This window comes from Peromyscus maniculatus, chromosome 3, assembly GCF_049852395.1.
Source record: "Peromyscus maniculatus bairdii isolate BWxNUB_F1_BW_parent chromosome 3, HU_Pman_BW_mat_3.1, whole genome shotgun sequence".
Taxonomy (NCBI): Eukaryota; Metazoa; Chordata; class Mammalia; order Rodentia; family Cricetidae; genus Peromyscus; species Peromyscus maniculatus.
Genome location: NC_134854.1, coordinates 163,472,345 through 163,490,028, shown reverse-complemented (window position 1 = coordinate 163,490,028; position 17,684 = coordinate 163,472,345). Strand labels below are relative to the sequence as shown.

The window sequence follows — 17,684 nt, the reverse complement described above, 5'->3', positions numbered from 1 at the left end:
AGAGTGGGCTGGCTGCCTGAGAGGATCGCTGACTTAGTTCAGGCATGCAAGACAAAGGGTTCCGAACCGTCGGCAAGATTCCAGAGAGACTGAGGAGAAACTGGGGCTTAAGGAGCAGGGGACGCATTTGAAACAAGGACAAATAGGATGTGCTCGAATGAGCCTGTTCTGACACACTGTAAAGGTCTGGATCATCCCCCTCCCCACCCCCGAATGTTTAGAAGCCCAGCAACAGGAACAAAGAAAGCGAGTGCTTAGTTTCAACTTAAACTTTATTTAGAAAATTACCAAATGTTTCACTACCCGTTTTAAGAGTTGACAGCAATCACAAAAATCTAGACTGCGGAAAACTTAAAAAAAAAAAAAAAAAAAAAAAAAAAAGCCACACACAACTTATTTCTCTCAACAAATAAACTGCGAGCAGAGGACGGACGGAGGGAAGGAGGGAGGAACCCCACACAGGCTGCACCCAGACAATATCCCCGCGGAGTCGGAGGGGGTGCACAAGCTCCACCCCCAGCCTAGGAGCTGCTCACATCCATAGCTTCAAGAGAGGAAGCTTTAACCTTCCTTACGGGTATGGCCCCTTAATCCCAGCACTCCTGAGGCCAGGGCGGGTGGATCTCTGTGAGTTTGAGGCCAGGCTGGTGGTCTACAGAATGAGTCCCAGGACAGCCAGGGCTACAGAGAAACCCTGTCTACAACCCCGCCCCACCCCCACACCTACAAAAGGAGTTGGTATGATCCCAGTACACACTTGTAACCCCAGTACTCAGGAGGCTGAGGCAGAAGGATCCACATGAGTTTGAGGCAAACTAGGCTATGTAGTGAAATCTTGTCTCACAGATAATAGTAACAGAGAAAAATTAACCAATCGCAATATGTGGGTTTTATTTAGATGCTAATTCCAAGGATCAAATTATAAATTAATTTTTTTTAACTTATGAGCCAGTGGTGCTTTGGATGTTACCTTCGTAATTTGTAATATTAAGGAATTAATGATAATAATTTAGGAATGATACTGGCATTGTAGTTATGCTGAAGCATCTTCATGAAAAAGGGATGGCCTTACAGATCAACTTGAACAAACTTCCAAACATGGGAAGTAGGAGTGTGAGGGTGGGGCCCAGAGCTGTCATGAGTTGGAAACTCTAAAGCTGAGTGATGTGCATGGGGGGATTTGTTCGGCTGTTCTCTGCACTTTCACACAGACCTCTCCTAATGTTCTGTAACAAATTTTACTGAATTTAAAATTTTAATGCATTCTATTCAGTGAATAGTGTAAAAATCATCATGAAAATTTTAATGGACAGCTAAAGAGAAATTTAAAAGGAGAAAACAGTTTGAAAGGGTGCAAAAAAATTAAAAGGACTAAAACACAGTCAAAAAAGCCTTAAATAATAACAGAAGTGTCCAGAATGAAAACAAGATTTCCAGACAGACTTGTGACATTGTATCGCCACCTTGTGGTCTACTAGGATATTGCCGGTGAGTACTCAACATTGGGATGTCTTCACCTGTTAGTTGGCTGTGTTCATAACCTAGACACCCACACCGAGTGGACCTGAGCCTTATCTATGACACAAACTCCCTTGACTCTCCCAATCAAATCTCATCTCTGTGAGTCTCATATTGACTAATCTTTATGGTCCCAATTTCCTACCTCATTAGCTCCTAATTTGGCATTTCAGGATTCCATGAACAAAACCTTGCTCACTTTGTACAAACGTTGATGGCACTTTGCCTTTGGTCTTAGACATCCCCTGGTCACTTCAAGCCTGATTAGCTTTCAATTATTTCACCTCCTGGAGCATTCTGTGCACTGAGGAAAAGGCGCACCTGTGCCAGAGGTGCTGCCAGACTAGAACTTCTGCGATTGGAAAGACTTGGAGCGTTGCAAGTCTGGAGTCAATTCCTATTGGATATGAGCTATTTTCAGCCCCTTAACAGGCCTTCATTGCCCACTTCTGTGTTCGACCTAACATCCTTGTGATTATCAGGTGAAATCCTTTTGGAACATAAAACAGACCACTGGATTCCAGCAACGAAAGGCTAAGAATATCAGTAGATAATATCCAAGGCCCATCACAGAGATCTGCTGCTTTTCTGTAAACCACTTAGCAAGGGCTGGGGATGCAGCCCAGCTGTCAAGTTGCTTCCCTAACATGTGGACACACACATACACACACACACACACACACACACACACACACACACACACACACACGGTGGTCAGAACTTTCAAGAAGAAAACAAAATACCACTTCAGACAAATATCTTTCATGCTAATTAACCAGTATTAACCAGTATTGACCAGGTGTGATCGTGCACTCCCTTTACCCAGCAATCCGGAGGTGGAGGCAGAAGAAAAGAGTTTGAATTCATCCTCAGCTACATAGCAAGTTCAAGGACAGCCTGGATGTGAGGCCTGAGACCATGGCACAAAAAGGAAAGTTCATCAAAACTGTGCACATTAGAACCCAAACTGCAAATGGCACCGTATACAGAGATTTAGTTGCAAGAACTTCTCACAACTCTGGCACTACAATGTCGTGTAGATGTAACCGTCTTGTTAAATATGAAACACAGAGCCAATGAAGAGATGAAAGCCCAAGAGGTCAGAGCCATAGCTAAGAGCTGAGATTAAAAACCTTACCCTTCACTGCTGCTGCTGTCCTTCTCAGCAAGAGAGCTACTTCCTGTGTGGCTGTCCTTCTCAGCAAGAGAGCTACTTCCTGTGTGTTTGTGCTTTTTATTGACTTTCTATTCTGCCTTCTCATTGGTTGTAAACCCAACCACATGACCTCCTCGTCACTGCCTGTCTGTACAGACCTCCAGGTCTTCTATGGTTGGTATTGAGATTAAAGGCGTGTGTCTCCATGCTGGCTGTATCCTTGAACACACAGAGATCTGCCTAGCTCTGCCTACCAAGTGCTGGGATTAAAGGCATGCGCCACCACTGCCCAGCTTCTGTGATGGCTTGCTACTAGCTCTGACCCCCAGGCAACTTTATTTATTAACATACAAATAAAAATCACATTTCAGTACAAATAAAATATCACCACAATGTCGGGAGTAGACGCTCCACTATGAGCTGTGGTGTGATCCACAGTGGAGCTTAAGCAGCTACCCACAAGGAAATTCGAAGGCAGGACTGCACGGAGCTCAGTGGCTGAGCACTGCTTAGGGTGAACAAAACCTTTAGAATCACTCTGAAGAAAGGAAATGAGAAGGGAGTGGGGGAGGGGAAGAAAATGGAAGGGAAATGAAAACTGAAAGTTATCCTTTGAAAAGGGAAAAAACAGGTGCTAAAGAGATGGCTAAGTGGTTAAGAGCATGTACTGTTCATGCAGAGAAAATGAGTTCTGTTGCCAGCACCCCATCAGGCAGCACATGAGTGGCTGTACCTCCAGCTCCGGGAACATCCCAAGCCTCTGGCCTCCATGGGTGCACACACACACACACACACACACACTCACACACTTATACACACTTGCATACATATTCTCACACTTACACACATATACACACTCATATTCTCAAACACACACTCACACATACACACTCATACACATACACTCTTACATGCACACACATACACTCACATGCCTGCATACACATACTCTAACATTTGCACATACACATATATTCTCACATTTGCACACACATACAATTTAAAATAATTTTTTAAACTTTAAAAAGAAAAATGCTAGTATGAAATAACTGTGGTCATTTTTGAATTTGTGTGTTTATTTCTATTAACTATTGTGATACACACACTAATATATAGATGCCTATGCATAATGAAAACTTGAAATATACATATGTTATTTACAGAGGGCTACAATTGAACCTCTGGTTTCTCTATAGTTCCTTTTCTGTAGTGAACAGGTATGGAGTCTGTGTCCTGGGGGCCATAAGAGAGAATACAGGAAGCTGGCCTGGGTTTTAAAAGCCCCCACCTCTTCCCAAAAGGCCTGTGGAGCTGAAGAGAGGTTAAACCAATTGGTCACAGGTGCCTGAGTGTCAAGTACTCAGATCAATGTGCATTTGAAGTCAATGTCTGAGAATGGAAATTGCTTGGAGAGGAGGAGGCGGAGGAAAAGGTGTTATCTGTGCATATCTTGGGTCAGGCTATTCACATAACCTTTTTTCCAGTGTTGCCCCATCAGGGCTGACTGCAGCGACCTGGAGAATTCTGAAGGACATCCATGGGGGAAACAGTCACAGGGGAATCCATGCTGTGTGTCCCCCTTCTATAGGAACTTCCTGCCTTTAACCAGACTGACTCTTTTACCTCAGGTTAGATTTCAGCAAACATTCTCATGCACTGGTTTACAAGGAAAACTCCTCGGCTGGGGTTGGGTGATGGCTCAGCCGGTAAGTTGCTTCCTGGGAACCCCAACTGGAAGCCAGTTTGCTGCCTCTTCCGGCCCCTTACCAGGAAATGTACATTCTGAGAGGACCTTCCCGGCAATAAGCCTATGTGTGTCCAGACAGACTCTTTCTTTACTTAGTTTTCATTTCCTTTTTCTTTCAATTACTTATCTGGTGCAGGATCTCAAGTACCTCAGGCTGATTCACTAAGTAATCAAGGATGAACTTGAAGCTCTTACTTTCTTTCATTTTTTAGCTTTTATTCAGCATGGGGGTAGGGGGCACGCACACGCCATGATGTACACTTATCCATCAGAGGGCAACTTGTAGAAGCCAGTTCTTTCCTTCTGCATGTGGGTTCCAGGGATTGAACTCAGATCCCCAGGCCTGGCAGCAAGCACCTTCAACCATCTTGCAGCCCAGCCTTGAACCTCTGATCCTCCTGGCTTCAGTTCCCAGGTGCTAGAATCATAGACATGTGCCACCATATCCAACTTTCTCAGTGCTAGCAACTGAAACCATGGCTTGGTGCATGCTCGGTAGGCATTCTACCAATTGAGCTACATATATAGTACTATACAAACTGATCTTTAAAATAGCATGCTTAGTAAAAAGAAAATGAGAGTGAAATGAATAAAATAATATCAATTAGGTAAATTAAAAGGAAAGCAGGGGGACGGAAAGATGGCTCAATTGTTAAAAAAGCACTTGCTGGTGTTGCAGAATACCTGAGTTCAGCTTCCAGCACCTACCATGGTGGCTCAGAAGCATCTGTAACTACAGTTCCAGAGCCAACATCCCCTCCTGGCCTCCAGGGGGCACTGCACGAATGTGGTATATAGGCATGCATGCAGGCAAAACACCTATACAGATTGTTTTAGTGTTCTATTGCTGTTAAGAGAAACTGTGACCAAGGCAATTCTTATAAAAGAAAGCATTTAATTGTTGATGGCTTACATTTTCAGAGGTTCAGTCCATTATCATCATGGTGGGGAGCATGACAGCATGCAGGCAGACATGGTACTGGAGACTTCCTTCAGAGTTCTACATCCAGATCCACAGGGCCAGAAGAGACGGTACTGGGCCTGGCTTGGGCTTTTGAAACCTCAAAGCCCACCCCCCGTGATGCACTTCCTCCAGCAAGGCTACACCCACTCCAATAAAACACACCTCCTAATCCTAATCCTTTCTAATCGTGCCACTCCCTGGTGACTAAGCATTCAAATAGATAAACCTGTGGGGGCCATTGTTATTCAAAACACTATATTCCACTCCCTGGTCCCCATAGACTTACAGTCATAACATAATGCAAAATGCATTTAGTCTGACTTCAGAAGTCCCCATAGTCAATCACAGTCTGAACACTGTTTAAAAGCTCAAAGTCTCTTCTGGGACTCACAGCAATCTCTTAACTATAAACCCCAGTAAAATCAAAATTAGCAGATCACATACAATGGCACAGGATATACATTACCATTCCAAAGGGGAAGAAAAGGACATAGTGAGGAAATACTGGACCAAAGCAAGACTAAAAATCAGCAGAGCAAACTCCAAACTGTGTATTTCCATGTTTGGTGTCAGAGGGCCCTTCAGATCTCCAACTCCTTTCAGCTCTGTTGACTGCAGCACACTTCTCTCTTAGGCTGATCCCATACCCTACTCGCAGCTCTCCTTGGCAGGAATCCCACAACTCTGGCATCTCCAACATCTTGGAGTCTCCAAGGCAGTCCAGGCTTCACCCTCACAGCTTCACACAGTGGTTAGTTACTCTGGGCCTTCATGAAGGGACACCCCTGACACATACCTGGCGTCAGTGGCTTTCCTTAGCAGCAGAGGGAGGTTCCACAACCCCTTTCTTCTATCCTTGACTCTAAAGCCAGAATCGTGTGGCTGGAGCTGCCAAGTTCTTCTACTTGTTGGAGCTGGAACATGGCCTTCTCTTTCAAATATATTTTCATTTGCTTTGTTTTCGATGGTTTCCTTCACTGCTTAAGTTTTTCTAAATTACTTTTCACAAGTTGGAAGCCAAACTGAGTGGGGTCTTGCCCTGAGGTCATCACTCCCTTTATTTCATTTAGTATCAGGCTTTTGTTTAAACTTTTTATCTCCTTGAGCACTGGGCTTAGCTCCATTATACTTCCTGGTGTTCCTTTTCTCCTCAAACCATACATCTTTTATTTTTCCCTGCTCAGCTTACTTCTTTTCATTATAGTCTGCCTAAGAGGGACCACACCTACTTCAACAAAGCCATACCTCCTAATCTTACTCAAATAGTGCTATTCCCTAATGACTAAACATTCAAATAAATGAGTCTATGGGGTACATTCATGTTCAAACCATCACACATGTACAAACAATAAATCTTTGAGGGAGAGGATAAATGACCAGGCTACTCAGCTACTCAGCTGTGGAGTACAGGCCTTCTGTGCCTAAGGCCTTGAGTTTGTTTGTTTGTTTAAAGATAAAAATATGACCATGAAACTATGCACATTATAAAATCATACTAAACACTGTAAAATGGTTGCTCATGAGGAATAAGGAAAGAGAATAGGGATGAAAAAAGAATGAGTTGGGTCGGGGGGTAAAGCTTGGTGAGCATTTGCTTAGCATGTACATGACCTGTATTTAAACACAGCACTGCTTCAAGAGACAATAGCCAAGCATGGTGGTGCACACCTTTAATCCCAGCAGCACTCAGGAGGCAGAGGCAGGCAGATCCCTGAGTCTGAGGCCAGCAAGGTCTACAGGGCGAGTTCCAGGACAGCCAATGATGTTACACAGAGAAACCCTGTATCGAAAAACCACACACACACACACACACACACACACACACACACACACACACACACACACAGTCAGCTGCCTACACAGGAGTAAATGGGGAGACATTGTATCCATCCAAGCTTACTTTCTAGATGGCAGTGGGAAACATCGGGAGTCATGACTTGTTAAAGACCCTGGCAGGAGGGCCCAAAGTGACACATGGGAGTTCAGGATTCCTAATAAAGGCCAGAAGAGGGAAACAAGTGAGTATGTCCCTAGGATGGAGGGTCTTAAAGAGTACTTACTGAGGTGGGGGAAGAATGTGGCCAAAGCTGGATAAGCCAGAATGTGTAGACAAAGATTGCAATAGTGAAGTCTTCACATTTCGGAGATTCACACAACACCCTGCCCTGGTGTTTCATTTTTATTTTGAAAGATAGATGAAATGGTGCTGTCAACACTCGGGACAACTGAAGACAACAGGATTCTGTTATACTGATAAGGAAGTGAGCGCTGGCAAACGATATCAAGTACTTAGCATTTTCCTTCTCGTTAAGTTCCGTTAGATTCCAAAGTTGAAACTCACAAATCTTTGAGTAGGATGGCTTTAGGCTCTTGTTAGGGATGTCAGCAAGACAGCCTTTTTCAAGGCACCTACACAGCTTCTGCTACCATGAGAAAAGAAATATGCAAGAAGCACAATAACATTTTAAATTCTCTCCTAGTGTTACAAAATGAGGAAAAGAGAGCAGTTTGAATTAGCATCTTCGGTGTGGTGTGAAGATTGAAATAGCATTCTTCAGCAACTAATTACTAAATATAGCATTTTTGTAAAAAGGATTAATTTCTTCAGCTATTAAGATTCACAGTACAAATGAGAAGTTGAGAAAACCAACTAGAGTGATCTTAGTAGAGACGGGTGTTTGATTTTAATTCATAGTCTTACACTGAATTTAAGTAATTCGAGAAAAATACCTGATGTGTCCAGAGAAATTGTAGGCTGTATAGCTAACCTCAGTTGTCAGCTTTGCGAGATGTAGGATCACCTCTGGGTGTATCTATGGGGAGTTATCTCGATTAGGGTAAGTTGGGAAGACCTAATCACTATGGATAACACTATTGCCTGGGATGGAATCCTAGGTATAAAAAGGAAGTGAGCTGACAAGAGGCTTTATCTCTGCCTCTTAACCAGAGACGCCCTGTGACTGGCAGCCTCGGCAGCTCCCACTGTGACATCACTGCCATGAACTGCACCCCCCGGCTCTGAGCCAAACCTTTCTTCCTCAGGTTGCTTTTGTCAGGGCACCTTATTGTAGCGACAGAGTAACAAAGACAGGCTGGCTCCCCTTTTTGTTCCAAAGGTGATACACAATGCAAGTCATTACTGACAGCTATTAATATCTTTCAAGATAAGAGTTTTAGTGTAAGTCATTAACATCTGCTTTGGGTTTTCCTGAACTTTATAAAATATAAGAAAACTGACTGTAGGCTTTAGATGTAGCTTGAGTGAAAAAGACCATTTACTGCCTCAGTCACTGTTACCAGCACAACTTTTTAAAAACTAGGCTGAGCCAGCCATTGGGGCACACTTCTTTAATCCCAGTGTTTGTGAGGTAGAGACAGGGATCTCTGAGTTTGATGCCAGCTTGGTCTATAGAAGGACTTCTAGGACAGCCAGGGCTGCATAGAGAGGCCATGTCTCAGAAGTGGGTGGGGGAGATGGCTCAGCAGGGCCAGCGCTGTGTAAGTCTAATGACCCTGAGCTTGATCTCTGCAAGCCATGTTCATTGTCGGGATGAGACACCATGGCCAGACAACTTATTAAGGAAAATTTATTTAGGCTTATGGTGCCAGAGGGATGAGTCCACCATGGCGGAGAGACAGCCATGGCTTCTGAAGCTGCAAACTGGAGCTCACATCTTGAACCATGAGCAAACAGCAGAGAGCAAGCACTGAGAACAGTGTGAGGTTCTTAAACATCAAAGCCTACCCAGAGTGACTACTTCCTCCAGCAAGGCCAAAGTTCCTAAATATACCCAAACAGTGCCACTAAGCAAGGACCATGTAATCGAACGTCTGAGCCTGTAGGGTGGAGGTGGTGTTCTCATTTAAACATCATACTAAACACCATACCTATGGAAAGGTGGAAGGAGAGAACTCACTCCACAAAATTGTCCTTTGACTGCAGTGGGCAGCCATTCCAGCTTTGGTCTGGAAGTTCCAACCCCCACTGAGGCTTCGGTAACTGTCACACCTACAAGGCAGGTCAAAAGAGGACCCTGAAAACCTGAGATCCCGAAGCGCTGGCTCTCTTGGTTCCTGGACCCTGGACACTGGAGGTAGACCAAGTAGAGTTCTCCAGAGAACACTGCCATACCTTTTCCAGACCCTGTAAACTATCCCTTCACTTGTAAGTTACCCCACAAAATAAACCTCCCTTTTAACTACATGGAGTGGCCTTAATAATTTCCCCAATATTTGACCTCCAGAGTGGCACCTCCACCTACATCACACAAACACAATACTTAAAATTTGGGACTTAGAAAGCTTTTAGGATACCTGCTGTGGGATGTTCTGTATGGCAAGTGTGTTAATAAATAAAACACTGATTGGCCAGTAGCCAGACAGGAAGTATAGGTGGGACTAACAGAGAGGAGAATTGAGGGAACAGGAAGGGAAGGGGGAGACTGCCTGCAGCCAACGCCAGGATAAGGAAGATGTAAGGTACCAGTAAGCCACGGGCCACATGGCAAAGTATAGATTAATAGAAATGGGCTGAATGTAAGAGTAAGAGCTAGACAATGATAGGCCTGAGCTAATGGCCAAGCAGTTTAAATAATATAAGCATCTGTATGTTTATTTTTTAAGTGGGCTAAGGGACTGCCGGGGCTTGGGGGGACCGAGAGAGGAAACTCCAGCTACAGATACCAAAATCTAAGAACGCTGAATTCTGATCACCTGAAAAAATTAACTGCAGTGTATGTGTGTGTGTAATATATAATATAATATAATATAATATAATATAATATAATATAATATAATATAATATTAGTATAATTTCCCTCAATTGAAGTCCAAACAAATAATACCAAACCAAATCAAGGGGAGGAACAAGAATATAGTATTGATTTCTACTTCCAAGACAACAGACTAGGTTTTCTCTTTGTGGGCATCACCCTGGCTCAGGTAAGTTACCCTGGACAGCTTTGCCCAGATGTTAGCCTCCCTGCAATGTCAAATGCTGCCTGTTTTGTATAAAAATGTTTCTCTACTTTCCATACTTTCCTTCATGTGGGAAGTGAAAAGTTCATCTTGTACCTCGAAGTACTATAATGTTTTGAGACTGGAGAAATAACGTTCATCTTGCTAGGGAGCATGGGTGCCACAAAAGACTGATCCCTAAAGCAGAGAACTGTTAATGATGAGTAAGTACCCAAAGAGATGCCCAAGGGGTACTGTAGTGAGGCAGGGAAAGGGGACAGAAGCACAATTGGCTAAGCAGAAGGATGGCTTTCTGAAAGTGAAACTTCCCAAGTCTTTTGCGTACAACTTTTAAAATTAGTCTGGTGGTGTCTTTGTGTTCTATTGCTGTGATGAGACCATGATCATGGCAACTCATAAAGAAAACATTTAACTGGAGTGGCTTGCTTATAGTTTCAGAGATTCAGTCCTTTATCATGATGGGGGAACATGGCAGCATGTAGACAGATGTGGTGGTGGAGCTGAGAGTGCTAATCTTGCAGGCAACAGGAAGTCAACTGTGACAGTGGGTGGTATCCTGAGCATAGGAAACTTCAAAGCCCACTCCCACAGTGACACACTTACTCCAACAAGGCCACACCTACTCCAACAAAGCCACACTTCCTAATAGTGCCACTCCCTATCAGATTATGGGTGCCAATTACATTCAAACCACCACAGGTGGAGACAATTAGCAGCAGATATCCAGAGGCTAGGGGTATGGCTCAGTTGGCAGTTTGTGTAGCACTCGAAGTGCGGGGTTAATATCCAGTATCATGTAGGGATGGTGGAGGCACACATCTGCAACTAAACTTCCAAAAGCAGATTTCAAAATAATGTTTCCACAGCATACTGCAAACCAGAGTAAGAGGATGGTGGTTTGAATGAGCTATTTCCCTCCATATACTCAAGTGTTTTAACACTCTGTCCAGCTGAAGGCTATCTGGAAAGGTTAAGGAACATTTAGTAAAGACTTGCAGGAAGAAGTATATCACTGAGTAGACTTTGAGTGTATAGCCTCACCCCACTTCCAATGCTCTTTCTATGTGGCTGAAGTATGATCAGCCTGGTGGGCGATAGTGGTGCACACCTTTTTAATCCCAGCACCTGGGAGGCAGAGACAAAGGAAGGTGGATCCCAGAGTTCAAGGCCAGCTTGGCCTGGCTGTCAAGGAAGGGAGGGGGGGAGGGAGGGAGGGAGGGAGGGAGGGAGGGAGGAAGGAAGGAAGGAAGGAAGGAAGGAAGGAAGGAAGGAAGGAAGGAAGGAAGGAAGGAAGGAAGGAAGGAAGGAAGGAAGGAAGGAAAAGGTGATCAGCCAAGCAAGCTTCCACCTTCTACCTCCACCATGCATTCCCATATGAATGTCTATCCCTCAGGAATTGTAAGACTAAATAAATTCTGAGGTTGCTTTCTGGCTGTGGTATATTATCATAGCAACAGAACAGTAACACAATGAAAACCTTAAATTGTCCCATATATACATTTACATACCTTTTTAAAAAAGAAAACAAAATTACACATACAACATATGCGGGTGAATGTCTGCATGAGGAAGCCACAGGTATCCTGTCACGCTTCACCTGTTCCTCTGAACCTGGGCTCACACTTTCTTGGCTAGGCTGAGAGCCAGCAAGCCCCAGGGAGCTGGGGTCACAGGTGTGTGGAGCACCTGCCTTGTTATGTGGGTACTGGGATCCCATCTCCAGCCTCATGACTGCTCAGTAACTACTCTCCTAAGCAGACCACTCCCCAGTCCTTATTACTGACTCTGGAAAACCTTTGGTTTTCCTCTAGTGTGAGGGATCAAACCTAAGACAGGGCACTTGCTAGGCAAACAATCACCACTAAGCTCCAATCCTTTAAAGTCTTGTATTTCCATATTCTACAAGAGACAATTTCCAAATTGAGTATGAACAACATGGACACATTAGTTAGAACTCAACTTTATTGTTACAACCGAGGTTTATTTACAGAATATAAATCTCTTCAAAAAGATACATTCCTTCATTTAATCAATGGTAGAAAGCCTTATTAAACAGAAATAAAGCCTAAGCCGCACTTTGTATCTTAACAGAAACACGGCTTCATTGCAAGTTCATGAACACAGAACACAAATGTCACTTCAGCAGCTACATGAATGAGGCTGTTGATTTCACTGGCAATGCCATTTTATCCACGGAACAAATTTTACTTAAATTAACAGTAGTAAAACTTCAAATTCAAACATAAAGATATGTGACAACAAAGGAAAAAGCAGGAAGTATCTCGCTAGCAAACAGATGAGCAAGTTCTCTGGCACTCAGACCCTGGCTGAGGCATAGGGAAACCTAGGACAAAAGCTGCATTCATCTGCGAGGTATCGATGCATGTTCAGTGCTGAGACTATCCGTAGCACTTACAGTCTATACAAAGCAGCATTAGACTACAATTCACATTTGAGAACACAAATTTAAGATCTATGCCACAGCTTCCCAATTCAACAGACAGCTAACGCAACAACAGTTAACTCATTTCAGCTTTTTTCCCTTGTGTATGGGTAACACCATGTCTTCCTTCATTCAGGACATTTGACCTTGCTGTACAAAAGCTCCTAAATACAGAAAAGTTCTTGTAGGTTCCATTAGTTTACAGTTACTTTAGTACAGGTAAATACAGAGGACAACTTTAGATTATTGACAATGAACACTACCTACAAACAAGCAGCAGCATGCCACAGTGCAGGCATGGCGAGCAGGTACTCTGTCCCTCCACTGCTCGGCAGGTGTCACTGGGTTTCAACCCAGCTCTCAAAGTTCCTGGCTAGGAAGCCTGTAATTTCCTGCTCCACTTTCACAAACTAGTCAAAAGACAATGTGATGTTTCAGTTCTGTAAGCATCTAGTGTTTAATTAACATATTAATGGGATCCAAATCACCACAGGGGTAAGGTAACTGAGAGATAAGATTTTAACTGTTTTAGGAGTGTTTCTGCACGTACACAGGCTATGCAATGCACAATGGGCAAAGATGGGTTGGTACCGCAGCGCACAGTCCAGGAGGGAAGCCTCCAATGCAGGAGTTGAAAGTGCTTGTGGGTGAAGCATCAGATTTGGTTCTAATCCAAATACTTTGGGTTTCTTCCCATATCAAATTGAGCCAAAATTGAAATTTTTCAGCAAAAAAATAAACTATTCAAACAAATCTAACTCATTGTATTACGTGTCACTGAATTTAGCCTGCAAGAATTCAAGGTAATACAAAAACCTCAAGTATTTTCTTTTATAGAAACATGGGCTGAAGTTCCCCAAACAGGGATGTTTTATCTGGATCAGCTGATAACATTTGTCAAACCCAAGATTTAACACTGCAGTCACTATAGGGAAAGGCAGCGCACCATCCTTCATCTTGCTTTTCAGAACAGAAACATGCCTGAAGATGGAGCTCAGCTTCACAGTAAAGGCCATCATGAAATCTGTCAAGAGGCTCGTCTCCACCTGCACTCACCTTCTGTGTGAGGTAGCACACGCAGCTGCTACTAGGAAAACCCCAGGACAAAGCACTGTCCACTTTGTCAACAGGATGACAGATTCATAGGAAAATAGCTAAGTCTACAGTACTCTGGAATGCAGTATAAAATGCTTAAAAGCAAGTCAGGAAAAAAAAAAATCAACCCAACACACTGCCCTTTATACATCAGCTAGTGAGATCAAGAGGTACAGGCAGCTTCTGCTTAATACAGAAAACTGAGTACTGTTAAAGTAGAGGTTTCTAACGTTTCTTTAGAGTGTTTGGGGAATTCTTTAAGTCTAAAGTCTAAACTCATAAAGTTAAAACAAACATGGGGGGGGTTGTCACAAAAGACCCCTTTTTCTCACAATCCCAAACTGAACTACTCCAAAGAAGCCACCTGACAAACTAAGAGATGCCATTTGCCCTATGACTTGTACGGATGGGATTTACATTCACATTGAATTTCAAGTTTTTGTTGAAAGTGTCAACAAACTCTGAAAATAGAAAAGGGGACCACACTTCTGTTTACAAACACCAAATAATATTTTTAGTTTCCTTTATCTTCAAATTGTGACTCAAAGAATGAGCTTTACAAATTCACTGCTTCCCAGAATCTAATTCACAAGAAATTAATAGCTAAGTAAAATTGGAGAAAAGTCTTATTAGGCACTGAGAGGCTAAATAAATAAATACCAACATTAACTAAACCCAATAAACCTTCCTTCCAGTTCTTGCTATCTCACCGCACAGCTGGAGGTGTGCACTGTTCCCAGCCAAACATCAACAGGCTGGATCATCTAATGACAGAAAAACTTCCACAAAGGAGAATGCAGAACGACACACTCTTGGATGCAGGACACAACTCACACTAATTACAGCTGCTTATTTACACTGTCCTATTTACACTCCAGGCAGACCTAGTTGATGAGGTTTGTGCTCATGTTGATCTCAGGCGGATCATGTCAACAGTAAAATGTGGCCACCACATCTCATTTCTGGAAAAATGGTGGTAGCGCAGGATTAGAAGAGGGAGGGAAATCAAATATCATTGGTCAGGTTCAAGATCATACAGGTGTGCCAGGGAGACAGGATCAGGGTAGAGGGCAGAAATGAGGAATTTTGCTTGTTACAGCATCCAGGCCACTACGGTCTATTGATTAACATTGAACATCCATGAATGCCACTTCTAACATTCACTTTCCTATTTACAAAATGAGCTTACCACCAGTTGAGTGATTAGGTAAGGCATTCAAGTTCCTTAGCTTAACAAAAGAAGGCAACTGATATCCTAGCAAGCCACAGGACACATTTGAGAGGGATGCTCTTCAGAGCTGTCCCAATGCACCCTCTTTAGAATCCCTTACATGGTCAATACAAAGGAAAGACATTTTGAAACCTGTTGATAGTCTACACCATGATCCCCAAAAGCTGTATGGGAAGCAGGCGCATCAGAGCACCCAAATCTGGCCAAGGAATGGGGACAACAGTTTACATGGGCTAGTCTTTTCCCAAGATCTCTTACATGCTGGCAGGGTGACCCAGGAAGCCTCGCTGCATTCACTGCCACAGCAGTCTTAGGCAACTGTGTCTCAGCCGGTGGCTAGGCAGTCCACCAGCAGCCGTAGCATGGTGAGCCTCCATTCAAAGCACTCTCAGGTAAGAACAGGAACAGACTAGCAAACACTGTCTTCTCCAGTGTTTTCACATGACACATCCTCTTGAATTTTGAGAGAAGGAAAGCAAAGAATCAGGAGGCTCACATCTTTATCATTCTATGACAATGTTCCAACCACGAATGAAAATTCCACTAAGCCAGTTTCTGTAGGTTTGCTTTAACATTGAAAAGAGCTAGTCATTATTTGTTTCCATTCAAGGAAGTCGGCAGAATTGTAATGATCTTACAGTAATGTGGTTCGTAAAAACAAAAGAACATTACAACAGTGGGGAGGTAGAAACCAAATCCAGGTCTAACACTGTTAGAAACACATACTTAGGAGTCTATTTAGTGGCTAGAATTTACCATCTCAAATGGCCATGGCTGTTAAGTGTTCCTACTTACTTTATTAGCTTTGAATACAATGAGACAATCCAAGTATTTTAAAGCACTTGTCTGAGAACATAAGTCATGTGGACAATATACCAGACGATGTCTTAGATCTGCATTGCATACTTTACATAAGCAGATCCATGGAGCCAACTTTGTACAAAAGCACTTAAGTGACCAAAGTGCAAAGCCTGTCTGCCTAATCTAAGTTAGCTGTGACTGCTCAAGCTCAGTCTTCAAAGACTAAAGCCTTCTTGTCTACCTCAAAAACCTAACTTCCTTCCATATAACAGTTGCCTCCCTCTTCCACCTATACAAAAATAAAAACTAGACTAACAAAAAACAAGATAAACAAGTCCTCCTACCACGACTACTATTTAATTCACATTTCCTTATTTGTTAAGAGTTTAAGTATTCAAGCTCAATGACCTACCTAAATGTTCCTTACTGATTCTTCTAACTGCTTTAACAATATTACTCTGAAATTACATGTATAAGCAATCATTTGCTGACTCTACAGACAGAAAACCAACCTAAGGAATGAATCTGAATAGAAAGCATCTAAATGATATTCCTTGCTTCCAAGTATGATGAACTCTGTATGTTTGTTTCAAATACTAACAATATAAGCTATTATTTAATGAAGAAAAACAGAGTCTCTCAAGTTAAACAAAATTCTGGGTTAGAAACAATTTGATAGGTAAATTCTAAAAACTGAGACTATTACCTTCAATGACCATATCTAGTATTTTAAAACATGACTTAATACAGATTTTAACATTAAATTGTTATACTTATATTCCAGGATTATACAGTAAATATATTTTATATTGTCAGGCTATGTAAAGAGACAATTTAATTCTAAGTTGTATTCTTCAAAGGAATTATTTCCAATTTCCAATTCAAAAAAGTATACCCTAGAGACAGGGACTGCCTTGCTCCCTCCTCGACGGGCACTTCTCTAGAAATCTCTAGAACACCCTAAGTTACCACCGAGGCAGTGACTGCCATGTCAAGAGTAAATGATTCATTTTACAAAGGTTACACTGAACAAGAATGTTTTTCTAAAATTAACCCTATTAACAAAACTTATAAAAGATTTCTACAACATTCTCATTGCATACACTGAACCAACAAATGAAGAGATGAAAGCAGTCAGTCATGTCAAATCTGTAATAAATAATTCACATGTAACATGGACTGTATTGCCAAAGGCTAAAGCCGACTCCACTCTTTCCACTGATGGACACATCTCTAGCCTGCAGCATACTCACAACAGTAAGCAGATTTTTAACATCATTCTATTTAAAAATAGACTGGTTGTTTAGAGGCATAATTTGTAAAGCAAGATAACCAAATTAAATGAGTGTTAACAAATCTTGGCTTTTGGAATTTCTCAGGAAACATCCACAAGCACTGCTCAGCTCCTGGAGGACAAGGAGGCCTCTTCTTTACTCAGGCATCTTTAGTGCTGTGACCTCGGGCTTCATTTTAAAGTACTGCTTAAAACGAACAACGGCATACCTAGTGAGAAAAGAAGAAGGAAATCTCAGAGCTGACGCAGTCCCTCAGCTGCTTCCACAAGTTTAAGATTTCAAAGTGCACACAGCCTGCTGCGCCACCTACTGGACACTTCCTATGCTGAGCACTTGCCAGCCTAGAAGCTTCCACATGGCTTAAGTGGATGTGGCCTTCAAAGTGCTGCCTGAGAACAGGAATGTGATGCTCCTGTCATTTCTACACACTAGTTCAACCAAGAAGAGACAAAGAGCA

The 17,684-nt window shown here is 42.6% G+C and overlaps 1 protein-coding gene across 1 annotated transcript in view; it reads right to left on the bottom strand.

The window, feature by feature from the left end:
* Positions 1-12,306: 12,306 nt before the first annotated feature.
* Positions 12,307-17,684, bottom strand: part of Etnk1 (ethanolamine kinase 1) — a 41,275-nt gene continuing 35,897 nt past the window's right edge. The window contains exon 8 of the mRNA XM_006990040.3: positions 12,307-17,435. Within this exon, the coding sequence (XP_006990102.1) occupies positions 17,363-17,435 (73 nt within the window). The 3' untranslated portion in view covers positions 12,307-17,362. The remainder of the gene's footprint in view (positions 17,436-17,684) is intronic.